At 45.2% G+C, this 27,971-nt stretch overlaps 1 protein-coding gene across 1 annotated transcript; it reads right to left on the reverse strand.

The window, feature by feature from the left end:
- Positions 1-58: 58 nt before the first annotated feature.
- On the reverse strand, positions 59-27,971 carry MAT1A (methionine adenosyltransferase 1A). The gene is made up of 9 exons (XM_024561429.3): positions 27,658-27,971; positions 23,677-23,754; positions 22,742-22,864; positions 19,276-19,388; positions 18,698-18,841; positions 6,708-6,926; positions 5,372-5,554; positions 4,899-5,032; positions 59-4,332 (listed from the first exon to the last, which is right to left on the reverse strand). The coding sequence occupies exons 1-9, from the start codon at positions 27,749-27,751 to the stop codon at positions 4,230-4,232; spliced, it is 1,191 nt and encodes a 396-aa protein (XP_024417197.1). The 5' UTR covers positions 27,752-27,971; the 3' UTR covers positions 59-4,229.

A 27,971-nucleotide genomic window follows, 5' to 3' on the forward strand; every position in this document is an offset into this window, starting at 1 on the left:
AACAAGCAAGCACTGGCATGCCTCAAGAATTACTGCCTTTGACATAATAAATGACATATTTTTATCCATTTTCTAGCTGTTTATTATAGATATATAAACATGCAATTAATTTTTCAATATTTACCTTACATCCCAGAGGCTTGCTAAAGTTATTTATTAATTATAATGAGGTAGGTGGATCCTTCTGACATTTTTTGTATCTAATCATGTCATCTTTAAATGACACTTTTGTTTTTTCCTATTCAATTTGTGTATCTTTTTTTCCTGACTTTTTGCACTGGATGGCATTTCCTGTATAGTTGAAGAGATGTAGCAATACAGAGGATTTTTACATTACTTCTGATCTCCAAGGAGAGCTTCTAACCATGAAATTTAGATTTCGACCTTCAAAAGCCTAGTACCAGATAAAGATGGTTTTGGGCATAATTTATGGAGGATGTTTGAGAGTGCCTTTCTGCAGAGTGACTTGCAAGCTGAGACTGAAATGTTTCAGAGGAATACCCTGTGAAGAGAAGGGAGGGTGGGCAGGTGTGGAAGTAGTCGTGAGAGGGATGGCCCCCAAGGAGGTTAAAAAAGGAAACACATATTTATACATTGTGTTAAACACTGAACAAGAAACTAAAAGTGGGATGGAATAGAAAAGGGAGGTTATCAAGGAAGGAGTTTTTCAGAAATGTAGGAATTTTGTCTGAAGTCTACAGGATGAGCTGGAGCACCCATTCAAAGAGAGAAGAGCATCACAGAGTGAATGGCATATGCAAAGGTCCTAAGCAGGAACAGCTGAGCCTGTTTGGGAAAGCTAAAGAAGGCAGGGAGTCTGGAATGGAGGTGGGGAATGAAGCCCAGAATGAGGGTAAACTGATGGTCAATGGACGAGAACACGGGGCTGTCACAGCTTTGTCATGTCTCCTGACCTTTATTCAGAATGTATCAGAGACACTAAAGGATTCCAAACGGGGTAGGGAATATGGCCATATTTACATTTTCTTAACCAGATTGCCCTTTCCCAGGTCACCAATGACCTCCACGAAGTGAAAGTCAATGCACATTCTGAGGCCTCACACATCTAACTCATCAGTACCATTTCACACCTGCGACACCTCCCTCATCCTAGAAATGGTATCTTCACCTGGCTTCCAAGGACACCCCTACTCTCCTGGCTTTCCTCCTACCCTTCTGGATGTTCCCTCTCCATCTTAACACTTGGAGCTTCATGGCTCAAAACTTGCTTTTACTAATTATTTGGACTTTATGCCCATGGAGCCCATTTATTTACCATGTTCCACCACAGGCAAGCATTTTGATGTGTTTCATGTGAGGTTTTTTGTTTGTATGGGTGTTTGAAAAATATGTATTATTTCCTAGGAAAAAGATTTCACTGCATAGCCCATGCAGTGGCTTCTCAAGGCACAGATTCTGTCTCAAACAAGACTGAGGAACCCTCCTGCCTTTGGCTTTCTCCTCCTCTCTGCCACACTTGAGGTCTTTTCTGCACATCCGCCCTTTCTGGCACCTTGGGTCAGCTTCTCTCACGTCAGAATCTCCTCCCCAGGCCTTGCCCTCAGCTGGACCGTGGCAATTCTCCAGAGGTGACCCCTCTCCCCATCGTGTGCTTGTAAGAAACAGTGCAGGTCCCACCTCCCCACCTGCTCTGTCCAGGCCCTCAGGACCACATCTCCAGAGGCTACTGCAGAGACAATTTCTAACAAAAATAACCATCTGTTAATTCTCCTCACAGAATGTGTGAAAAGGAAACAAACACCCATTTACAGGCTTGGCTCATCTCTCTGCAGACCAAACCCCTGATCCACTCCACTTATTCAACCATTCAACAAATATTGCCTGAGAGCCCACCTCCTGCCAGCCTTACTATGCATAACATGCAGGAAGGGACAGGAGAATAAACCATAAACAAGGACTAAGGGCAGCAACACATGGTGATCAGAGTGCACTCTGAAGACTGAGGAGCCACCTGGCAGCCAGATGTCCTTGGTCACATTCCAAACCCTCTTTGGGCCTCAGGTTCTCCACACATTATGTGGGTTTCCTAGGACTGTCTATCTCAGTGGCATGTGGTATGGAATGACAATGGTAATGCAGTGACAGCATAGTAGCTGGTGCATGAGAAAACTCAGTCCATGCTGGGTGAGCCCCACGGGGCCAGGAACCAAAAGCCCCTGTTTGGGGGACTGCCAAGGGAGGACACCCACTTTGCTGAGGAATGGGGGGCCAGGTGATGCCACTTGAAGGGGAGGTTTCAGAGTGTTTGTAGACAAAACCAACTAAGCTCAGAGTTTCCCTGTGGGTCTTTATTCACTGTCCTAGCAAGAACCAATAAAGGCTCTATATAAACAATGTTGACAGAAAAAAAAGATTTTGTTTCTCTAGGGTATATTTCGCTTTGAATATAACCTGAGTTAGAGGAGCTCAGCCACCTTCGAAGCTGTGCCTCTCTCTCCCTAAAAGAACTGGAGACTTTCTGGGTAACTGGAAAGACCAGAGCTTCCTATGTCATACACAAGCTCTAGAATTTTATGGTAATTTGGGCTTATTCTTCTCTGGAGCTGCCTTTCCCCTGATGGAAAGAGATGCCTGAGGGTCTCTGTGTTTCAGGCCTAGAGCCTAGAAACAGGTGGTCTGCTCCCAGGTGAGGCATCTAGGGCTGCCTGTTGCAGCTAGAACCAGCACCATGTGCCCTGGAAATAAGCCCAGTCCCCAGAGCTCTCCTGGGGCCCATGGAGGCCTCTACCTGAGCCTGTGGTCTGGGGAGCTGGGAAGAAGGTAGAGATGCTTCTGAGGCTGAGGACTGGTAGAGTGGGTGGCCATGGATGGAAAGGCAGGTGAATATACAGCTTCCAAGACCCTATTGCACTGAGGATGCTTCAGGTCCCTCAGAAGTAGACCCAGAAGCCACCTGGCAAAGGCAGAGTCTCCCATGACATCTCAGCCAACTCGTCCACCACTAGGATTCAAACCCTGCCCCCTAGGTCACCACTGAACATCAGATATCTTGGTCTTGGGACTGGCTTCTCTGGCAGGAGGATGTGAGGACCTCACCCACTTACTCTAATGGCATTGAGATTGCAGGGCTACAAAAGGGCCAGAGGGAGAAAAAGACTTGAAGGACTCAGGGTTCCAGAGCCTTGTTTCAAACCACCCATGCTAGGACGAGCTGCTTCTCCTACTCCAGGAAGCCCAGATAGGACTGGACTACACTTGAATCACAGACCCCAGCTCTCACATGAGGTCCAGCCCTTCGTGTGCCTAAGTGGTCAGTGGCTGGGGTTATGTGGTTGGTTCTAAATTCCAAACTCCAGCCCAGCCAGCTCACCCTGAACTATCTTCTGATATAAATAAAGCAAATAAACAGTCCTTTGTTTCTGTCCTCAATTTTCAGATCATTGCTCAGGGCTCACCAAGAGTCAGTGAGTTAATCCCCTAATTCCCAGCAACCTCAGGTCTTTAGGACAGAAGCCACAGCCTCACTTCAATCTGATTTGTCATTGCTCAGTCCTGTTTCTGGAAGGAGACTGGGGGGTCGAGTGGGGTCCAGACTCCTGGTCAAAGCTCCTGGATTCATGTCTAGGCCGTAACACATGTGGCTGTGGGACCTTGTGAAAGTTACCTACACAGTCAGTGCTCCATATCCCCATTTATAAACAGGGATAACAAAGGTGACCCCTTATCATGTTGCAGTGAAGAAGAAATGGCATCAGCGGTTAGCTCAGACCCTTGCTCATTGTGGGTGCCTAGGCCATGGCAACCCCTGTTCTTATGCCTGACCTGGGAGGCTCTTTGTGAAGCCCTGACTCAAGGCTCTGGCTAGAGATCTGTGAGATGCACTGACCTTGGCACATGCCAGGGGGTGGGTGATGTGGTCTGGGTCCAGGCTGTGGGGGAGGAGAGAGAATTTATTCTTGGTAGGTTTTCTATTAAATTAACATCATCTTGTCTGAGGGAGAGGTAGGGGAACATTGTGACTGTCCTCATGAGGAGATCGGACCCTCAGCACCAGGAAACTGCCTGCTTCCTGCCATTCATGATGATGACAGGATAGGGCTAAATCAGAGGGTCTAGGCCTTGCCCAGTGGGGTGGGGATGGGGGGAGGGCACTCTCTTGACCACAGTCAGCAGCCTTTGATCCAGGAGAGCTGAGCACTGGGATCCTGGAGCAGAAGAATGTGGCCGCCCAGATGCCCCCAAGGCAAGGCCAGGTACAGCTTCTCACTCTAAAACACAAGCTTTTTTGGAACCTCCCATGGGAATTCGTTTCTTCCGAAATGGCCGTAGCATGCAGTCTTCTGGTAGATGGGCTTCTTCAAATCCAAATCCCTGCATGTCCAGTAGAAGAAAGGGTCATTTTCAGTGGAAAAGAAGCAGAGTTTCCTTCTCTGAATTTCAGGCACAGGAGTAACAGCCTATCACACTCACAGAGCAATTTCCCATAAGTTTCCTGTCTACACTATACAATGTCTTGTGGGGTGACTGTCACTGGCCCTTGAAAAGCAGACTCAGAGGTTCAGGGAGAGCCTGATCAGGAACCAGAATTGCACTCTAGATTTGCAGTGCCTTTTTCCTCTGCATCCCACCAACCTGACCCAGACCAACATCAAGTCAGCAAGCTCCTGAAAATAGGGATGGGGTTAGAAATGAGAACAGATGGGACTAGACTTGTCAGTTGAATTCTTAGCCATTTGGCCTTATAATTATTTTCCTAAGACCTCCCACCTGGAGTCAGCATCTGCTGGGCCAGCAGGGATCTTACACAGCCCCCTCAACTTGAACACTGCATTTGGGCTGTGCATTGTGCTGGGCCAAGAACTCGAAGACCCTCCTGCTTGTTTCCCTTTCAGCTGAGCTGAGTGTGTCCCGCTAGGAGTGCAAGGTGGCATATTTACCTGACAATGACTCCAGGCCGAAGGTCAAAGTTCTTGTTAACCACATCTAGCAGCTCTCTCTCTGTCTTCTGAGAGGTTCCATAGGTGAAGATGGAAATGGACAGTGGTGCAGCCACCCCAATGGCATAGGATACCTTCCAGAAGAGACCAGGGTCAGGAACCAGAGCCTCTGAGCAGGGGTCTACTCCTCACAGAAACTTTCCTGTCCTCAGGAAGGGCAGCTGGAACCACACACCAGACACCTCTTGGCCAACACTTTCCCCCCATCTGTCTGCCTAGAAGTCCCTGCCATCTTCATGGTGGGCAGTTTCTGTGCACGGCCCTCTCCCTGAAGATTTTTATTCACTGTCCCACGTTTTCAGGGTACTAGCCACAGTGCCCAATGTAACACACACAGAGGCACATCCTTTGGCAAAGTATGTGGCCTTCCCATCAGAGCTGGTGGGGTCAGAGTGGTGTGGGGTCTTACCCACCTGCACAAGCACTCTCCGGCAGAGCCCTGCTTTCACCAGGGACTTGGCCACCCAGCGGGCAGCATAAGCCGCAGAGCGGTCCACTTTGGTGTAGTCCTTCCCGGAGAAGGCCCCACCACCATGTGCCCCCCAGCCACCATAGGTGTCCACGATAATCTTACGGCCAGTGACACCTGCATCGCCCTGCAGAGGGAAAGGAAGAAACAGAGGGGGTGGGGATGAGAACCAGAGCCCCCACATGGCTGGACTGGGAGGCGGGGTGCTGGAACACTGTGAAGGCCGCTGGACTACAACTTGGAAAGTACCCTGCAGCTGCCGGGGGGCATGTTTCCAAGACTTCTTGGCTAGGACTCAGCCAGAAACACTGGCTCTAATTCCAGATCAGTCACTGACCAGCTACAGAAGTCAGGTAGGCGTCAGAACCTCATCAGAAAGTACAAATAATGAGCCAGCTGGGGTCATGGCCCATTCCCAATACCTTTGCTTTTATAAGTCAATCCTAGTGGAAAAATCCAACTGCAGGAGGAAACTGCACTGTAATCAACACACCCTTGGCTGTGGCCCTCACTGGTGCCATCCAGTAAATGGCATGTTGCTCATTTCCTCATGTGTCTGCTCTGTGCAACACCAGTCAGTAAAGATGTTTGAAAAGGTGGCAGGGGCTCTATGTTAAATGATCTGAGAAAAGTGCATACTATTCACCCTGCTTAGAGATCCATCATTCACTTATATTTCTAGCCTTGAGAGTCCTGCTGAAAATATAACGAACTTGACCTTTCTTTCAAAGTGTGTGTCTGCACAACATTTGGTCATAGGACCTGTTATGGGTGTTCTGCTCTGTGGCAACACATTCACCACTGAGGTCCCTGGCAGACGTCAGCAGCCTCACAGAAGTGCTGTGCTTATCTCCACTTTCTCACTCCTGTGGGACAGGAGGAAGGGGGCAACAGATGTCCACACATAATAAACTTTCACGTCTTGCTGCCCACAGGAGTTGAAGGTAAAGACCAGGTCTCTGGCAAAGACCTGGTAGGTGCCACCTGGTAAAAGTCAGTCATTTGCAATGGTAAGTTAGCACATTAACAGGTAAGGCAGCAGCTGCTTGGGCAAGTATGACATCAAATGTGGGATGTCTGGAGTAGAAGGGACAGCACTAGTGGAAGAATCCTGGGGACATGTCCCCAGTACACAGCAAGCCTCACAGAGAGTGAGCTGACTTCACATTTTGTCCAAGGCCAGACCGGGCTCAGTAACAGAAAGTCCCCTCCTACAGTCTCTGTGCTTGGGGAGGTAACAGACAAATCAGGGCCTCATTCAGAGACCAGGACATACATACCTGGGGTCCACCAATGACAAACCGCCCGCTGGGCTGCAGGTGGTAAATGGTGTCTTCATCCAGGTACTTGGCCGGCACCACGGCCCTGATCACCTGCTCCTTCAGGGCCTTGCGCATATCCTCCAGCGTTATGTCTTCGTTGTGCTGTACGGAGATGACAATGGTGTGGATGCGCACGGGGATGACTGCACCATTGTCCTGCATGTACTGAACTGTCACCTGTTGTTCAGAAGGGCAAGAGAAGACATCATGAGGCCGTGCCCTGAGTTGAGGATACATCAGTGCTAGGCACAGAGGCAGCAAGGGCTCCCAGGAACCAAGGGGCCCTCTTGTCTTCAAAGGGCCTTCAAGAAAGTTAATCTGGCACATGCTGGTGTTTGAATAGTTGTCCAGGGCTCTGGGTCACTGGGCATGAGGCATAAGCTATTCCCACCTGTGACCACAATTATTGCCACTTGGAGACTTCAGCATTTATAGTTTCTTCTCTATGACTCATGGGCCTCCTCTACTGCTATTTCAAAGGGTTCTGGGTACCAACAAGTGTCCCCTGGCCAAAGCTCTCTCTTGACTCTCTATGGCCCAGGGTCAAGCTATCCTGGCTCCTTCCAAGGACACAGGAGTCTATGGGCCACATGCCCGTTGTCCCAGACTCTCAGTGGAGGAGCTCTGGAAGCATATAGAGCCAGCAGACTTCCTGGCTATGGAGACAAAGTGAGATGGGCTCAGATCAGAGGAGCTGAGACAGAGTGAGCTGCCAGTTGTGACTGCTAGCTCTGGGTGTTTTGGTAAATGAAAGAGAAGCAGAGAGCACCTTGAGGGATGGAACCTGCCCACAGGACCCTTGCAGATCAGGCCATAGGTTGAGATCTAATATAACTTCCATCAGCATGGGCCAGTTCATGCCCATTCTGTGCATTATCAATTAATATTTAAGCCATTCTGGCAAGACAGGCATTATCAGTTATCTCCACTTGGCAAATGAGTAAAACAAGCCTATGAGAAGTGAAACAACTTGTCTAAGTCACATGCCAGTCCATGAAAAGCCCAAGAGCCAAACCCTCCCCTGCCTGATCCAAAAGCTTGTGTCATTCCCACAGCAGCACAGAAAAAAATGCTTCTCCCCAGTGCCCTTCCCCCATCCTTTACTGATACCTCAGTGAGCATAAGAGCCTGATGTCACAGCCTGGTCTGACTGTAACAAAGGAGAGCAGCATGAGCACTGTGGGCTTGTGGAGTGAGAGGGAAGGAGATGGCAGATGTGGCTGGGAAAAGAAACTAGCATCAACTGAGCATGCACTGTATGCCAGAAACCGTGCTGAAAGCTATGCGAAGCTGTTACTAGCCTCATTTTAGACAAGAAAGCTGAGGTTTCAGAATATAAATGCCTTGGTCAAAGTCACACAGCCAGCAAAGCAGACTCTGACCTGGAGCTGTGTGGCTTGGTAGCCGGGGCTCTGTGGAGCAGGAAGCTGTCACTCAAGACCCTCTTGGTCTATGCTGGAGCCACAGGCCCCATTGCCACCCAATCAGTATGAACCCACAAGAGCAGTGCCCAGAGGGACTATGGAGTTTATGGGGTCTGCAGGAGTGCAGCTATGCTGGATGGCCCTGGTAGAGACACTGGCTGGTACTCACAGCACTTCTTCCCACCCAAGGGCCTTGACAGGACCACGGAGCCACAAGCAGTGCCTTCCTTTCTGGGCCTGTGCCCTCGGCAAGGTCTCTGCAAACCCAAGACACTCAGATATCTACTGAACGCTGGATTTGTGTCAGACTCTTACTCTGTGTCCCGCCTGGCCCATAGAACAACAGGGTGGGGTCCAGAAAAAAGAAGAGAAAGAACCTTCCCACATGAAGCCTGACCCTTGTGAGATGGGCAGATACACACAAACATCTGTGGACTGGGAGCAACCCTTAACTGCTAGGCTGTGCACACTCAGAGCCCTGTGAGAGGGGACAAGAGCTGGGGGTGCTCCCAGAAGGGCAGGGCCTGTGGCTGGCTCTAGGACTAGATTTGCCCCTTGGGTGGGCTCAGGAAAAGGCTCACATTCTGAGGAGCCACTGAGGCCTGTGCTCACTGCTCCCTGCTTCCCAACCTCCCACTTTGCTGCAAGCCCTAAGCAGTGTCCTTGCAGAACCACAGAACTGTGGCAGAACAAAGGGCTCCAGCATGGCTCTTATCTCATCGTATCAGGGGAAAAACACACCACGCAAATCACAACTTGAAGCGGGTACAAAAATAGCTCTCATGCCGCCACTCAATTCTCCATATCAGCAGGAGGAATTTGTTCAGGTGGAAAGGTTCGTCCTGTTCACAGCCAACACTGGGTAGATGATGAAAATCCCTTATCAATATGGTAGAGAGAAGACGGCCTAGCAGTGGGCCCCAGCACAGTGTCCACTACAGGGCAAGTAGCCTGTGGGTCCAGAAGCTGTCAGCAGAACCACACTGGTACTCTCTCGCCTCCAGCTAGCTTGGGGCCGCCCAGGGCAGGGGAGCCAGGCCCACTCTAGTAGCCAAAGTAGCATTTTAAAGAGAATTTAGTGTATCCTTGCAGGAAGGGAAACCCTGAATGAGCCCACCCCTACCCTCGCCCTCCCTGGCTGCCTTCTCAGGTGGTAAACCTATTAGTAAGCAAAAAGAAAGCCTTTAAACTTCAGCTGGGCCTACAGGTGGAGCTCCAGCCCTTATCTCACAGAAGGAAAAGGAAAGCTCAGCTGCTCCTCCACTTCCTCCCATCCCTGTTCTGAGATTGCCTTTTCTGTGAATCTCTGCCCCACAACACAGCTCAAGTACAGGATGGGTAGGGCATGCCAACATCTATGTACTCCTTCCTTCTGGCACCATCATGATCTCGCATTTGAGCTCTCCTGCCCCACAACCTCAAACAACAGCTGAGGAATGCTGCTGATTCCAACCCACCTACTGTGGGGGCATGGAAATCACATTAGAAGTCCCAAGGAAGGGTTTCCTCTAGGCCACAGGTACAGCCAACATACCCATTCCACCCTTTGTGGCCTTACACACAGGGTGAAGAGGACACATGTCTGTGCAGCTGGAGCAATGGATGAGTCGCACACACCATGCTGAGCTGTAAAGTCATATGAGCTAAATTCCAAGTGCAGGGGCAAGAGAAGGCCCTGTCCAGTGGTGCCCAGGGCAACCATGAGGAGGTAGGGACTTGGCTGACAAATGACAGACAGGTGGGAACTAGAGAACAAACCCAAGTAATGTTCAAGGTGAAAGCACAGGGGCAAAACACTAAGAAACAAGGGGGGCATGAGTAAAATAATATAGATTAAGCAAAGACTGAATGAGGGAGGCAGAGGAAGGCAATGCTGAAAGACTGTAAAAAACTCTGAATGTCAGAATAACAAGTGGGGTCTCCCTCTTCCCTGTAGAAAGCAGAAAGTTGTAAAAGAATCAGAGCAGATATTAGAAAATTAGAAGTGAAGCCCAAAGGAAATTAACTGGAGTTTCCTGGCAGGAAAAACCCTTGGGAGGGCTGGGCAGGCCGGGCACTGCTCCTGGCCCTGGCCTGGAAAATGGGCTGGAGCAGAGGGGTGCTATGCAGGGAACAGTGGAGGGGAGACAGGGTGCCTAGCAGCCCTGGGGGAGAGGTGGCCCTCCATGGAACTCAACTCAGCTGAGGCGACAGTGCAGCAGCACACAGTTGGCTCTTGGGCACATTTGTTTGCAGAGTGAATGAAAAATGTGGCTGGTGATTTGGAGAGAACTGCAGCTGGAAGATTTAGGCATTGAGTGAGCTGAGGTGAAAATTGGATCCACTAGCACAGACAGAAGGGGAGAGAGTATGGAAGAAGCGCCAAGAGGCTGTGGAAGAGGAACCCCAAGGAAAAGGGCCACCCAGGTCGTCAGGGTTAAACAGGGAAGGCTGTGAACAGGGAAGGTGGACAGGCGGCCTCCAGGTGTGCTACCACTTGCATCTCCGTAGGCCTTCAAATACAGACTTCAGAGGGGATTTCAACCCTGCAGGGAGCAGGATGGTCAGAGCCCAAGGGGCCAGGTCAGAAACAGCAAAGATAAAGAGGTTTTATGAGAAACCAAGAAAAAGAGCACCAGATAGAGGCAGAAAATCCTTGTTCAAATGGCGTTCAGGACTCATTTAGGATGTGGAGGCCTGTCTTTGTGGCAAGGCAGGGACCAAAAGTTTGAAACCAGTTGAGAAGTTTGTGGCAGGAATTGGGGAATTGTAAAACCAGGGTCAACACAGGCTAAGAAGGCAAAAAAAAATCTTTAAAAAATTCTTTTCATTTTTTGGTTCTTTTGACATTTTTTATACTAAGATGAGGAGAGAAAACATCTAGAGCTAAATATTTTTCAAATAAACAGTTATTTTCAAAATCAATAATTCTCTGAGTATCCAGAGTGAATATTTTGATCTTAATAGGAACAAGGGACTGGAAGATGGAGGCGAGATAGGTGGGAGCAGAGTCCACTTCCCCCTGCACACAGGTGAAACACCTAGCTGATCTGCTGAGGAACAAAGCACACAACCAACAATACCCCAGCATTTATGAAGATAGGAGACCAAAAAGTATAGAGGACACTGAAAAAACAGATGATAAGGGGATTGCTTCAGAACAAAAAGGTCCCTGGGACCAACGCTGGGACCAGTGCAACTACAGCCCCAGGACCGCACCCACCAGGCCTGCTGCAGGACTCTCCCTCCCCTGCCAAACAAGGTTTGAGCAGCACCAAGAGAGATCTGGTTGCTTGAAGTCACAGGGAGGGGAAGAAGGACGAAGTGTGGTAAACACACAGAGACTGTTGAGAGTTGGACCGCGTGGGGCCCTGACCCAGACAGTCCTCAGTCTAGCTGGAGAGGTGGGCTGTGTGAGAGGACAGGCCCTTCCTTGTATGGAGCAGTAGGATTGAGCAGGAGGATTTTCTCAAAAAGAAAAAGACCCTTGGGGGCACTTTGGGGAACTCTCCTGCAGCAGCAGCTCCAGCCTCCTCTCCACCCAGCCACCCAGCACTCCCTCGGGGTTGTGGGGGGCATTGAGCCCAAATCTGAAGCACTGGAGAGAGTGCATACCTCAGAGGGCCTCTGGGAACACATCCAAGGCATCAGGGAGAGTATGCACCACAGAAGGCACTGGGCTAGAATCCATAGCCCCGAGGAGGGTGAGTGCCTGAACCTGTGGGTCCGGGGGCTGCTGGAGAGCTGGGCTGGTGGCTGCCCAAGTGCTGGTCAGGAACTGAGAAGAGCTGGGCTAGGCCCCCTGAGTTGGCTGCAGCCAAAAAGACCAGCAAAATTGGCTTGGTCAGTTTGAAGCTACTAGGAGGTTTTTTTTTTTTTAAGTAATTCTTTATTATTATTATTTTATTTTATTTTAATACCTTCTTTCTCTCTTTCCTTCTTTCTTGTTCTATTCCTTCTTTCTTTCCCTTTATATCTCTTCTTCCTTCCTTCTTCTTCTTCTTATTTTTTTTAATTCCCACAAGTAAGACAATAAAACCAGAACTGTGAAAAGACCAGAGTTGGACCCAAAGAGGGGGGCATCCCAACAGCTGAGACAGTGAAACAAATTTCACTTTGCTACTCCAGAGAACTTGCAACTTATTGTATATTTGTATCATTATTTTTTTCATTATTCTTACATCACTCATTTTATTAGTAATTTTGTATTTCTCTTCTTTCTGTACAGTTTTCTTCACTTGGCTGGTTACATTGCATTATTTGACTGGTTCCCTTTGTTGTCTCTTTCATAATGTATTGTTAATTAACTGTCTTTCACTTCACTGTGTTCCATTAGCACACTACTCTAGGACCTATACTCCCTATTCTAGTTACCCAGATCACATAGATTCTGTCATGATTGTTGCTCCACTACCACTGTAAATAATAGCTGTTCCATACATTTGTAAATACTACACAGAGCCCTTCCCAGATCTCAGCCCACTTCACTGTTTCCTGAACTTTATTACTGGTGTGGTTAGAGAGAACTCTATTACTGGTGTGGTAAGAGAACTCTATTCTCTCACAGATTACACCTATTTTCTACCCTTTACTCTCACGTTACCTCATAATCTGACCACACATAAGCTCACAGCTTTCTAGATCCAACTCACAATCCTTCCCCCCTGCAACAAGAGTCTTATCTTCTTTCCACACTTTCTAAAAAGTGGCTAGGTGGGTGAACTATCACAGTCAACCCTATACATATCCAAAGGATCTACTATCTCTTCTCTAAGGGCTGGTACTTTACATGTCATAGAAAACACTCCTGCTGTCTTAAGCCATTTCGCCTTCCGCCTACAACCTATCACAAAAAAAAGAGTAGGTAGAGGCTGTGAACACCAGGATACCTCCTGGAAGAGGAAACCCACCAACAAAGGAAACACCAACAGATAAGAACAGAAGAAGGTGAAGGAGGGAGTGGAAGTCACACTAACTCAACCCACGACCTATCTGGAAATACAACTAAACAGTGGAGAAATTACTCAGAACAAACAAATGAACAAGAGCAAGAGAGAAGCCTCAAAACGTTGTATACACAGAAGAACGAGTACCAACACAACCTGCCCACACCTGCACAACAGAAAACAAGAGGTGGGGGACAGACAGACCCTCAGATAACCAGCTGGTGGGAAGGACCCACCAAAGAAAGACCCAACAACAAATCCAAAAACCAAAGACATACACATAGCCAACATAAACCACAGCCCAAGATCAGTGGGATCAGGAGATCAAGGAGACTGTACCACTGAATCTCACAGGTATTCTACCACAGAAGTTTACACCATAAATCCAAGGGGTCAGAACAGAGCAACTTAAGAAGCAGAGGCTAACAGGAAGAGTCTCACAAACAATGGAAAGACAAAGAAACAATCCCCAAATGAAAGGAAAGGAGGAAGTCCCACAAATAATGCTAAATGAAAATGAGGCAAGTCAACTATCAGATGTTGAGTTCAAAGAATTGGTTATAAGGAAGCTTCATGAGCTCACAGAGAATTACCAAAAACTACAGGGAAACTACAATGAACTCACTGCAAACGATATCAACATGATAAAGGAAATAGGAAGTATCAACAAGGGCCAAGAGGAAATGAAGAATACAATTTTGGAACTGAAGAACGCAGGAGAAGGAATCAAAAGCAGGCTCCATGCAGCAGAGGATCGGATCAGCGAACTGGAGGACAAGGTAGAAAAAAACACCCAGAATGAGCAAGAAAAGGAAAAGTGGCTCAGAAACAGTAAAGAGGGATCAAGGGAAATGCAGGACAACATGAAATGTAATAATATCCGTATAATAGGGATACCAGAGGGAGAACAGGAAGAGCAAGGGATAGAAAACCTGTTTGAAAAAGTAATGATGGAAAATTTCCCATATCTGATGAGAGAAAAGTCAAACAAATCCAGGAAACACAGAGAGTCCCAAGCAAGAGGAACCCAAAGAGGCCCACTGCAAGGCATATCATAATTAAAATGGCAAATTTCCAAGACAAACGGAGGATCGTAAAGGCAGCAAGGGAGAAACAGGATGGAACATACAAGGGAGCCCCAATAAGGTTAGCAACTGACTTCTAAATGGAAATGCTCTAAGCCAGAAGAGAATGGCAAGGAATATTCCAAGTAATGAGAACCAGAGACCTGCAACCAAGACTACTTTACCCAGCAAGGCTTAAATCAAGATAGAAGGCCAAATAAGGAGCTTCCCAGACAAAAGAAGTCTAAAAGAATATACCTCCACCAAACCAGCTCTGCAAGAGATGCTAAATGGACTGCTTTACAGAAAGGAAGGAAAAGAGAAAGAGAGAGGAACACAGGTACAAAAAAGTGGCAATGAATAAGTACCTATTGATAATAACCTTAAATGTAAATGGATTAAATGCTCCAATCAAAAGACATAGAATAGCTGAATGGATAAGAAAGCATGACCCACACATATGTTGCCTACAAGAGATCCACCTCACAACAAAAGACCTATACAGACTGAAAGTGAAGGGCTGGAAACAAATTTTCCAAGCAAATGCACAGGAAAGAAAAGCAGGGGTAGCAATACTCATATCAGACAACATAGACTTCCAAAAAAGTGCATAAAGAGAGACCCAGAAGGTCACTTCATAATACTCAAAGGGAGAATCCACTAACAAGACATAAACAGTATAAATACATATGCACCCAAAACAGGAGCACCTAAATACATAAAGAAAAACCTGGTGGAATTCAAGAAAGATATAGACAGCAACACAATTATACTAGGGGATTTTAACACCGCATTGTTAAACATGGACAGATCTTCCAAACAAAATATCAACAAAGATATTGCGCCATTGATCCAGGCCATAGTTGAACTCTACTTAACTGACATATATAGAGCCTTTCATCCCAAAGAAACAAAATATACATTCTTTTCAAATGCACATGGAACACTTCAAAGATAGACCACATGACAGGACACAAAACAAGCCTCGACAAATACACGAAAATTGAAATCATGTGAAGAATTTTCTCTGACCATAAAGGATTGAAACTTGAAACCAACCTCAAGGAAAAAAAACCCAAAACACTCAAAAACATGGAGATTTAATAGCATGCTATTAAACAATGAATGGGTCAAGAACGAGATTAGGGAAGAAATCAAAAAGTTTCACGAAACAATCGAAAATAAACTCACAACAATCCAAAACCTATGGGACACAGCAGAGGCATTCTTGAGAGGGAAATTCATAGCAATACAGGCCTACCTAAAAAGAATAGAACATTTCAAATAAACAACCTAACCTGACACCTACAAGAACTCGAGGAACAACAACAAAGACAACCCAGAGCAAGTACAAGGAAAGAAATAACCAAGACCACGGCAGAATTAAATGACATAGAGATCAAAAGCACAATTTTAAGGATCAACGAATCCAGGAGCTGGCTCTTTGAAAAGATAAAATCGACAAGCCTGTACGCAGGCTCCTCAAGAAAAAAAGAGAGAGGAGCCAAATAAACACAATCAGAAATGATAGAGGAGAGATTACAGATGATACCACTGAAATACAAAGGATTGTAATAAATTACTATGAAGAACTATATGCCAAGAAAGATGAAAACCTAGATGAAATGGACAAATTTCTAGAAAAGTATAAACTTCCAAAACTCAGTGAAGAGAAGCAGAAAGCCTAAACAGACCAATAGCACTTGATGAAATTGAAACAATAATCAAAAAGCTTCTGACACACAAAAGCCCTGGACAAGACAGTTTCACAGGAGAATTCTACAGAGCATTTAAGGGGGAGCTAACCCCCATCCTCCACAGATTATTTCAAAAAATTCAAGAAGATGGAAGACTCCCAAACTTGTTTTACAAAGCCAACATCATCCTAATCCCAAAACCAGATAAAGACATAACAAACAAAGAAACCTTCAGGCCAATATCACTGATGAACATAGATGCTAAAATCCTCAACAAAATATTGGCAAACCGCATCCAGCAATACATTAAAAAGATCATACACCATGATCAAGTGGGATTCACCCAGGGATTCAATGATGGTACAATATTTTCAAATCCATAAACATAATACACCACATAAACAAAAGCAAAGACAAAAACCACTTGATCATATCAATAGATGCAGGAAAAGCATTTGATAAGGTACAGCACCCATTTATGATAAAAACCCTCCACAAAGGGATTAGAGGGTTCCCTTTGTAGTGGAATAGAGGGAGCACTCCTCAACTAATGAGGGCCATATACGACAGACCTACAGCCAACATCATACTCAATGGACAAAAACTTAGAGCTTTCCCATTAAGATCAGCAACAAGACAAGGATACCCTCTCTCACCACTCCTATTCAACAAAGTACTGGAAGTCCTAGCCATAGCAATCAAACAAGAAAAAGAAATAAAAGGCATCTAAATTGCAAAGGAGGATATGAAACTGTCACTGTTTGCAGATGACATGATAGTGTACATGGAAAATCCTATAGACTCCACCCAAAAACTACTCGACCTAATAAATGAATTTGGCAAAACAGCTGGATACAAGTCAATATTCAGAAATCAAAGGCATTCCTGTATACCAACAATGAAACTGCAGAAACAGAAATCAAGAAAAAATCCCATTTGATATAGCAACAAGAAAAATAAAGTACCTAGGAATAAACCTAACCAAGGAGGTAAAAGACCTGTATTCAGAAAACCACACAACACTGAAGAAAGAAATTAAGGAAGACACAAACAAATGGAAGCATGTACCATGCTCATGGGTTGGAAGAATTAACATCATCAAAATGGCCATACTACCCAAATCAATTTATAGATTCAATGCAATCCCTATTAAAGTACCTACGACATATTTCACAGATATAGAACAAACATTTCAGAAATTTATATGGAACCATAAACGACCCCGAATAGCTGCAGCAATTTTGAGAAAGAAGAACAAAGCAGGAGGGATCACAATACCTGATATCAAACTGCATTACAAGGCCACTGTAATCAAAAGAGCCTGGTACTGGCATAAAAACAGGCACATAGACCAATGGAACAGAACAGAGAGCCCAGAAACAAACCCAAGTCTTTACGGTCAATTAATATTTGACAAAGGAGGCAGGAGCATAAAATGGAGCAAAAATAGCCTCTTCAACAGATGGTGTTGGGAGATCTGGACAGCTATGTGCAAAAAAATGAAACTCGATCACCAACTTACGTCATACACAAAGATAAATTCAAGGTGGTTAAAAGACTTAAATATAAGTCCTGTCACCATAAAATTCCTAGAGGAAAACATTGGCAGGAAAATCTCAGACATTCCACGCAGCAACATCCTCACAGACATGTCCCCTAAAGCAAGGGACATAAAGGAAAGAATAGACAAATGGGACCTCATCAAAATAAAAAGCTCCTGCACGGCTAAAGAAAACAGCATTAAAATGAAAAGAGAGCAAACAGTATGGGAAAACATATTTGCCAATGACACCTCCCACAAGGGCCTGATCTCCAAAATATATTAAGAACTCATATGACTCCACTCCAGGAAGACAAACAACCCAATTAAAAAATGGGCAAAGGACTTGAACAGACACTTCTCCAAGGAAGACATACAGAGTGCCCAGAGACATATGAAAAGATGCTCAGCATCACTAACCATCAGAGAGATGCAAATTAAAACCGCCATGAGGTACCATCTCACACCAGTCAGAATGGCCATCATAAGAAATCAACAAACAAATGTTGGAGAGGATGCGGAGAAAAGGGAACCCTAGTACATTGTTGGTTGGATCAGAGACTGGTGTGGCCACTGTGGAAAACAGTATGGAATTTCCTCAGAAAACTAAAAATGGAACTGCCCTTTGACCCAGCAATTCCTCTGCTGGGATTATACCCTAAGAACCCTGAAACACCAATCCAAAAGAACCTATGCACCCCAATGTTCATAGAAGCACAATTTACAATAGCCAAGTACTAGAAGCAACCTAAATGCCCATCAGCAAATGAGTGGATGAAAAAACTATGGTACATTTACACAATGGAATTCTATGCAGCAGACAGAAAGAAGGAGCTTATACACTTTGCAACAGCATGGATGGAACTGGAGAGCATTATGCTAAGTGAAATAAGCCAGGTGGTGGTGGACAAATAGCATATGATCTCACCTTTAACTGGAACATAGTCAACAATAGAAAAAAGCAAACAAAATGTAACCAGAGACATTGAAGTTAAGAACAATCTAACAATAGCCAGAGAGGAGGGGGGAAGGGACAGTGGGGAGAAGGGTTTTCAGGAACTACTATAAAGAACACATGGACAAAACCAAGAGGGAGGGTGGTTGCAGGGCAGGGAGGTGGGTTTGGCTGGGGTGGTGTTGAGGTGTGGGGAGAAAATGCAGACAACTATAATTGAACAACAATGAAATAATTTTTAAAAAATAAATAAAAGAGAAAAAATAGGAACAAGAATCAGGAGAATTTGACTGTACTTAAAGTGTATGTCTGGAGCTCCCAAGGAGGCAAAGGAAAGACTCACCTGAGTCTTCGAGTCGGGCCTCAGCCAGGGCAGCACCCCGGAGCGTCGCAGGTCTGCCATCCGGGAATTGAGTTTGTGAGCAAGGATGATGGTGAGCGGCATGCACTCTTCTGTCTCATCGGTGGCATAGCCGAACATCAAACCCTGCGGCAAGGGAGAGAGCCAACTGAGCAACGACCACTTTAGACACAGGACAACTTCCTTCAAATCCAAAGCTTTGCTGCACTCCAACCTATATTAGGTGCCTCGTACACGCACATTTACACTGGGCACTTGTGGAGGGGAAGGTACGGTCCCTGATGCCCAAAACCCTCTACAAGGGGGAGATGAGCTCAAATTCACACCAGCAACCACAACCTTCCACAGCCAGTTGGGTCCTCACATCACTACCCTGAAGTAGGGGTGTGCAGCTTACTCCAGGCATGTGCCTCCCTACAATCCTCTAGGACTAGGGGTCACCCCACAGTGAGATTAACCCATCATTTAGGAACTTCCCTAGTGTATGTCAGGGCCAGGGCCAAGGGAGGCTGCACTGCACGGATGTCCTGACCCAGCGCCCATGCTCAGTGTTCAGTTACCTGATCTCCGGCCCCGACATCCTCTTCATTTCTGTCTAGATGAACACACTGGGCAATATCTGGGGACTGCTGCTCCAAAGCTACCAGCACATTGCAGGTCTTGAAGTCAAAGCCTAGGCAGAAGAGAAAACAGGTCTGAATGGGAACACATGTCAGACACAGGGTGGTTGTAAGCCTCCTGGTCAACTGCTCCATTCCTGACATGGCATTTAGCACTGCTATGGTGGTCTCTAACTAGCTGGGATCTGTCAGGGCCCAGGGCTGGTGCCCAGAATGGGGAAGGCCATGTATGCTTGCCATGAGGTAAAATTCTTTAGTTAGAGAAAATTCTGCACTGCGCATTTTACTGGATTAAATTATACTTTGATTAGAAATTATGTCCTACATAGAACTGCTGTATACATACAAACCAGATAACAACTACAGCTGCTTTGGCTGATGAGAAGGTGGGTGACTCATGGCCCTGCCCCCTTGGGCTCTCCCACAGGTACCTCCCAGGACTCAGGTTGAAAATTACTAAACTAAAAAAAAAAAAAGAAAAAAAAAAAGAAAAGAAAATTACTAAACTGAGTGAAAACCCAGGGCCCTTCTAACACTGCCATGCAGAAGCCCAGATATGAGCCAAATCCAAGTACAGATAGTCCCTGACTTATAACGCTTCAATTTAGGATTTTCCAACTTTATGATGTTGCCAAAGTGATACGCATTAAATAGAAACCATACTTCAAATTTTGAATTTTGATCTTTTCCTGGGTTATCACTATTCAGTATGATATGCTCTCATGAAGCTGGACAGCAGCAGCGAGGCTCAGTCTCAGTCAGCCACATGGTCACCAGGGTAAACAGCCCACACTCTACAGCATAGTCATTGGATTAGATGATTTTGGTGCAACTGTAGGCTAATGTAAGCATTCTGAGCACACATAAGGCAGGCTGGGCTAAACTGTGATGTTCATAGTTTAGGTATATTAAGTGCATTTTTGACTTATGATATTTTTCAACTTATGAAGGGTTTATCAGGATGTTATCCCATTGTAATGCAAGGTGCATGTGTATTAAACATACTGAACAAATAAAGTGTACATGAACTACTCAAAGAGGCTCCCAGAGACAGAGTCCTCTGATCCTGAGATTCTGAGCCAAAAGGAAGAAGCACACATCTGGAGGCTGAAGCCCTGTCTGCCCATCCCCACAGCTCAGGCATAGGGATGGAAGCTGGTTCTGCCCAGACCAGGTGCAGCAGGCTGGGGACTGGGCCAGGGAAGTCTGGGCTCACAGCAGCCCAGCCCAAGGCACCCCAGGAGGGAGTGCTGTGCACAGACAGTGCGTTCTTCTTCCTGTTGGTTCTCCAACTGTGCAGGCCTCAGCTTAGGGACTGCAACTGTGTGAATGAGGAGCTAAAGCAAACAGGGGCCCCACCACAGGGTTAAGTGTTAGTGACAAGCTGACTAACTGGTACCTCCTTTCCAGTCTATTCTCCTACCTATGGTGCTAGAGTGGACTAACTAAAGCAAGCAAACAAACAAACCAACAAACTCAGATCCAACCTATGTACATGCTTCAAGAGAGGACCTACTGACCAATGAAGTAAACCTGAACTCCTCAGTTCCACCCTGCCCCTGCCAGGTGGACTCTGCCAGCCAACATGAACTTGGGTGTAGCCTTAAAGGCAACATACTCTTCTACCTCCCCCATGTCTCTCTGCCTAGAATGCTCCTCCTCCGACTCCCTATTCCCACATACCCCAATCAGATAGCTCTCAGTCAATATCTCTGGACCCTCCCACAGCTCTTCCTTGCTCACTATGCCACCAACTCCCTACTTGGCACCTCATGCTGTGCCATCTGATGCCAAGCAGTGCCCCACTCTGGGAATATCAGGCCACCTCTGTCCTGGGCTGTCTCCTGCTCCCAATGAATGTTTTTGAAGGCACAAACTAATGAACAACCTTGAGAGAGCTTCCAAAGACTCACCAATTTTCATTAAATATTTTGCATTTTGTCTAATCATTCTGTCTAAATAATGAATCTCCTTAATGCTAAAAATCAATCAAGGGCTTCAAGCGATTTGAAAAAATGTAGTTTAGGGAACTAAAGGGAGAAGCAGGGCTTGGAAAGGGCGGTGAGCCCAGGGGCTCAGCAGCAAAGCACTGTGAAGAACAGTGAGCCTGTGTCCTTGCTACAGTGAACAGGGCGGCGCATGGGGCCCTTTTGGTGCAGGCACATGAACCAGCTCAGCACATGGAAACGTTAGTCAACAGCAGAGCTTTTTCCTTTCTAAGACTGGGGATGTTATCTCCTGGGAATTTGCCTGATCCCTAACAGAACAAAGTGTGCTCTTAAATAAGGTCTAAATGTATGGCAGAACAGAGTGGAGGCTCAAGATGGCCACATATCAGGAAGCTATTGCTCTGGGACAATGTGTTGCCTATATGAATGCCCCATGTCCTCACTAGGAGAACTGACCTGCACTCACTGGTTCTCTTCCCAGTGATTCTTGTGTAACATTCAATATTTTCACGTGTTCAGGTGAGTCAGAAAGTGGCATCACCAAGTGTGTGTCTGTGCCTCAAATGGTGAGCAGCTCTCTCACTTATAAATGTGTGGCATGTCATCCCAGCCTGCCTTGACCCAAAAAGATGCCACACATCACCCTAAATAAGAAGTAAGTGGGATGTCAGAAGGCACTGGCTCCCAGCAGCTAGCCCTCACATCTGTCCTTTGATGCCCCTCCACGTGGGGTGTCTCACTGGCCTGCCTACTCACAGGGCCCTCTGTTCCTTCCAGTTCTCACCCATGGCTGACCACAGTGCTCCTCCTGCATTCCTACCAGGGCCCTTGCCCCTTCCCTGGGTTGTAGACTCCCTCACTGCCTACCACTAGTGCCAACCTGGGCCAGCCTGCCTCCTTTGCCTGTTATCAGTACCAGTTCTGAATTGTCATCTTCTTGTCCATAATGTGAAGCAGCACAGTTTAGCGGAAAGCACAGAAGTCCCAAATGGGCAGCCATGTACTGTACTGATTGTGTCCCCTTAAGTAAGTTAGTTACATCTTGAAGCCTCAATTTCCTTATCTGCATAAGAAGTACAGCAGAGTCCTTCAAATAGTTAATTTCGATGACATGTACAAAGAGACCATCACCAATGCCCAGCAAAGGAGAGGACCCCAACAGAGGGCAACTTCTTTTCCTCACAGCTTATTTCCTCCCAAAGCTCCAAGAAGGCAGTACATTAAACAAGAACAGAGTTAACGATGGATGGGCACAGGCTATTCAATGGGGCACCGTCACCTGGTCTGCCAATCTGTTGTAGGAGACTTTGACCACTGGTCCCTGATAGGCAGATCTAGGAATGTTTTCACCCTGGTGATATATGCACTTTCAGAAGTCAGAGCCTCCAGTGGGACTCAGCATCGGGGGCTCTCTCAGCAGAGACCAACACATATTCAGACAGGGACCCTGCCCTTACCCTTGGCAGAGTCATTGTAGCCAATGTGTTTGATGGTGTCTCTCACCACCCTCTGGTAGTCCACCGTGGCCATAGAGGTGATCTCCCCGCACAGCAGCACCATGCCTGTCTTACACACTGTCTCTGGAAGGGAAGGAGGAAAGGTAGTGGCCACGTGCCAACAGTGCTGATAAAGAGACTCACAGGGAACCTTACAAGGAATGGATTCTAGACAGAAAATAATGCTAATAAAAAGAGTGAACTCCAGCACAGTTGGTGACCATCTTCATATGCCAGGAGAACTACATTTTGGATAGAATTGGTTACACCTGAGTTTTCATACCAAGTACTTACTACTCGTGTGATCTTAAACAACTTAGTTAGCTTCTCTCTGTTTGTTTCCTCAACTGTTAGATGAAAATAATGATAAGACTGCAGTGAGGATTAAAATGAGACAATGATTGTATATAGTTATCATATAGAATGAGGTCAACATATGTGGAGCTCTTCCACTCTCTTACTGCTAAAACTCCACTGCAGGATTTAGGGAGTGAGATCCTGAACAAGGAATCAAGGCAGGCCAGCCTTCTCTCCAGCTGTTTACAGAGATACTAGGGTGAAGTCTGACCTCAGAGAGGCACAGGGCCCTAGTTCTTATACAGGGGCTGGGATGGCACTGGAGAAGGAAAGATTGCTCTGTGCAGCAGACAGTGTAGGGCACCGATAGTGAAGAAAGCGAGGCTGTCTGTGGTCTCCATGGTAGGCACGCCTACCTGTGACCTTGGCCAAGACCCTGATTCAGTTATATCCACTACCCACTTAGTAAAGTGAGAGGAGTACACTTAATCATCCCCTGGCCCTCCCAACTCTCTGCTGTGATGGGAGCTTCAATGCAGGCAAAAGGTTCCAACTCAGCAACTTATGTCTCCTGCAGGAAGGGCTCAGGTGTTTCTTACCACAGGCCACCTTGGCATTGGGGTCCTGCTTGAGGTGGGCATCTAGCACTGCATCACTGATCTGATCACAGATCTTGTCTGAAAAGGAATGCACATGTGTAAGAATCACAGAAATATTAGGTATAACAAACTGTGATGTTAAAATAATCAAATATGTTCTCAGTTTATATATCAAATATACCTAAGAGTATACTTTTTTAAAATGTTAGAAATTTTTTGGAATTTTGATTTCTTCCTGTGTCTGCCTACTTTTGTATGATGTATAAAATCATAGAATTCTCTAAAAAAAAGAAACACACATACATTCTTCAAACTAAAAAGTCTCTCATTCCTCAACATATCCCTTTTAATTCTAAGATCTAGAAGAGTCCTGGATATGGGAATTAAAGTAGCCAAAAACATCAGGGAGATTAGGTGCCAAGATGTAAAATCAGAAGGGACACGCAGATGCACTGTACTGCAGGTTCCACAAGATGCAGTGTGTGGCTGTAAAACATCACACCTAGTTCCACAACTCCACCCAGAAGGACTCTGTGAGAGAACCTCTGTACATCATTGCTGTTTGCAGAACATTTCCACAAGCAGGTCTCACATCCTCCCACGGTCACTCAGCCTCCTAAAGACTGGATGTTTTAACAGCTGGTTTTGACCTCCTCAGTCAGTCAAGGTAGTACCGACAAGAGTTCAGCACGTCCTGGCATTCGACCTTGTTCTGTATGTGCCTTAAAGACTCTACATGGATGAGCATGTAGACCATTCAACAGCACTATGGAAAAATCTGCTCTTGCTCTGGGGTTATGTGAACTGCCCATGTTCACAAATTCAGAAATAAAAGTGATATCTATTTATACATACTACATTCATTTAGTGTTCAAGAATAACCAGAGTGTGCTCTTAATAAATTAATAAGATTTATTCCAGAATTATTGAGATATAATTGGTCTGTGAAAACTTTGCATATAATTAACATACCCAATGTGGTGAGTTTGGACATATGTATGCACTAGTGTTACCATCACCGGATCAAGGTAATAAACATATCTATCATCTCTGAAAGTTTCCACGTACTTCTCTTATTTTTTTAAGTTTTTAAATTAAGAATTTGGATCCAGAATCAAGCAGCTCTCTCAAAAACACATATAATTAAGGTCTTAATTAAGGTCTATAATTTAAAATGTTAATTTGCCATTAAAAGTGAATTCCCCAATTTTTCCTTTCAGAAAGTCCTATTAAATATATGGTTGCACCTAAAGGGTATTATGCTAAGTCAGACAGAGAAAGACAAAAACCATGTGATTTCACTAATATCTGCAATCTAAAAACAAAATAAACAAACAAAACAGAAAAAAAAACCTCATAGATACAGAGAACAAACTGATGGTTGCTACAAGGGAGGGGGGTTAGGGTACTGGGTAAAAAAGGGGTAGGGGTTAAGAAGTACAAATTGGTAGTAACTTTACATGGGGATGTAAAGTACAGCATAGGGAATAAAGTAATAGGGAACTATTAATATTGTAATAATTATGTATGATGTCAGATGGGTACTAGCCTTATTGGGGTGATCATTTTGTAAGCTATATAAATGTCTAACCACTATGAAGTACACTTGAAACTAATATAATATTGAATGTCAACTGTAATTGAAAAATTAAAAAAGAAAAACACACACACACATTAGAGTTTTTCTATCTATCTGCCTGCAGTGGTAGATCTGGTTGTAAATCTAAGTTTGTATGAGTCCATAGCCTCTGTGTACCCCTACCAATACGGGCCTCCTGCTGCTGAAATACCCGCTTTAGGCTTACCCATCAGGACTCTTAGGAGCTACTCACATGCTGATCATGATGACTCTACTTATTGAAAGGACACAGGTCACATGGCCCCAGTGCACACAGGGAAATGGGATAAGGGATATTAGGGATAAAGCTGGAGTTGAGAAAGGGTATCAAGTTAGCTTGACAGACTAAGACAACATCTAAGGAGGCCCTTCAGAACTCTTTCTTTAGGCTTTGGAAATTTTTATCATTGTGACTTAGTAGCCTTAAGATAGCCAATAGTTAGTTTTCTTGGAAGTTAAAAAAGAAGCATTAATTTCATATTTTCGGTGGAGAGGAATTTAGCACTGGAGTAACAAGCAGAAAGTCACCAAACCTTAGGAAAACTGACTTAGTTATGAGGACAGTTAATTTTTACTGGCAAGTGAAAGGGGAATCAGACAAACTGAAGGTCTGCCATTCAGTAGAGAAAATTCCAGATTGGCTGGAATTTTCCTTCTCTGTCCATTGAGCACATTGCTGTGTGTACCATGGGAACACTGGCTACTTCAGGCCAAAACAACCCATTTCCTCTAGGCGGAGCAAATCCCAACCTATGCATGGCCTTCAAAAGCTAAGGAGCTGTCCAGAATTTGCCAGATATAGCAATGGATCTGAGATTTTGAGTACAGTGAGCCTAGAAGCTTTACAAAACTATGCATAATAAGAGAGACTATTTACATTGAATTCAGGTAAGTCACGTACAAAACCCAAGGTTTCCCAACAGTGACACTATTGACCTTTGGGGCTGGAAAGTTCTTTGTTGTGGGGGGATGGTCTTGTGCATGCAAGATGTTTAGAAACATGTCCAGCCTCTACCCACTAAATGGCCGTATATCAACCCCCTCCCATAGTTCTGATAACCAAAAATGTTTCTAGACATTTTGAAATGCCCTTAGGTGAAAAGGGACAAAATTGCCCGTTGAGAACCACTAACTAAAGCACATGGAAGGAGTAGTGTATTCTGAGATATCTAAAGCTGAGTTACAAGGTACAGAAGTTAAATCTCTTTGAGAAAGAACAAGAATGAGGAGGATGAAGAAAAAAGGTAGATTTGGTGGGAAGTTACCCAAAACTTCAACTACTCAAATGAATTTTGAAGAAGCACTTAAATACATAAATCAGTGTGTCTAGGCCCCTGGGGTTTTCCCAGAACAATGGTCGCAAAGTGTGTTTCTCACACCACCAGCAGATTGGGAACCTATTCAAAATGCAGGTTCTCGAGCCTCAGCCAAGACCTGCTAAATCAGAAAGGTTGGGGGTGGGGCACAACACTCACATTTTACTCTGAAGCTTGAGAACCACTAAAACTTGAGGCTCTGATTATGGTCTTCACTGTCACCACAGAAGCCTCTCTCATTTCCCCACATCACAGTCTCCCTACCTTTCAAGGACCAAGAAAAAAAATGCTTGAATTTTCTTCCTCTTTAAGAAGTCATCTTTACTTCTTTTAGATAACATATCTGAAACTTCCAGAACCTAGAGATCAATCTCAGCACCTATTAGAATGCACTACCATTTATTTCTAAACTACATGTGCTTTTGGTCCTGGCCAGTGTGGCTCAGTTGGTTGGAGCATCATCCATGTAAGCAAAAGGTTGTGGGTTCGATTCCCAGTTGAGGTATGCACAGGAAGGCAACCAATTGATGCTTCTCTCTTACATAAATGTTTCTCTCTTCCTTCCCCTCTCTTTAAAAGCAATGAAAAAGTGATGTCAGATGAAGATAAATAAATCAATAAACAAACTATATGTGCTTTACATGAAAAACTTAGTGACCCACAATCTTATTTGAGGGAATCTTCTCTGTTGACTTAAGTTGCTCATTGATAACAAATTAAAGATTTACTCAAAAAATACATAAAATATTTATATCTAATGACATATTTTATGTCCATGATTATCTTTAGACAACCAGCTGCATGTTCTCTGTCACAGCCCCACTCTGCTGAGATGTCCAGGATGGTGACAGCATGAACCCTCAGCTTCATTAACTTACAATTTATCATTTGCATATGAGTGACTGTTTCACAAAACTATAGAGTAAAAATACTTCATATTGTTCCTCCAGAGATCCCTTATACTAACTAACACAAACTGTTTCAAGACTTCTAGTAAAAGCGACTCACTCAGTACAGTTCACCTTCGGTCTCGGTCAACCTACTTACCTGGGTGTCCCTCTCCCACAGATTCTGATGTGAACATGAAGGCTCCTTCTTCACTTAGAGAATTGTCATACAAGCCATCCACTGGTCCATTCATCTTTTCACAGTTCTCCACTCAGCTTCTTCAAGGCAACGATTTTAAGACTGTTACTTTGCCTCTGTTTTTTTCTTTAAACTTAACAGACTTGTCTCTGGCAGGACCACAGGGAGCACTTCTGCCTAACTGCCTGTGAGCATTCGAGAGTAAGGTGAGGATGAATGAGAAGGGAGGGACTGAATGTGGATGTATCACTCCCTCTGACTGGTCAGAGCTTGCT

The sequence above is a fragment of the Desmodus rotundus genome, chromosome 4 (assembly GCF_022682495.2).
Source record: "Desmodus rotundus isolate HL8 chromosome 4, HLdesRot8A.1, whole genome shotgun sequence".
Taxonomy (NCBI): Eukaryota; Metazoa; Chordata; class Mammalia; order Chiroptera; family Phyllostomidae; genus Desmodus; species Desmodus rotundus.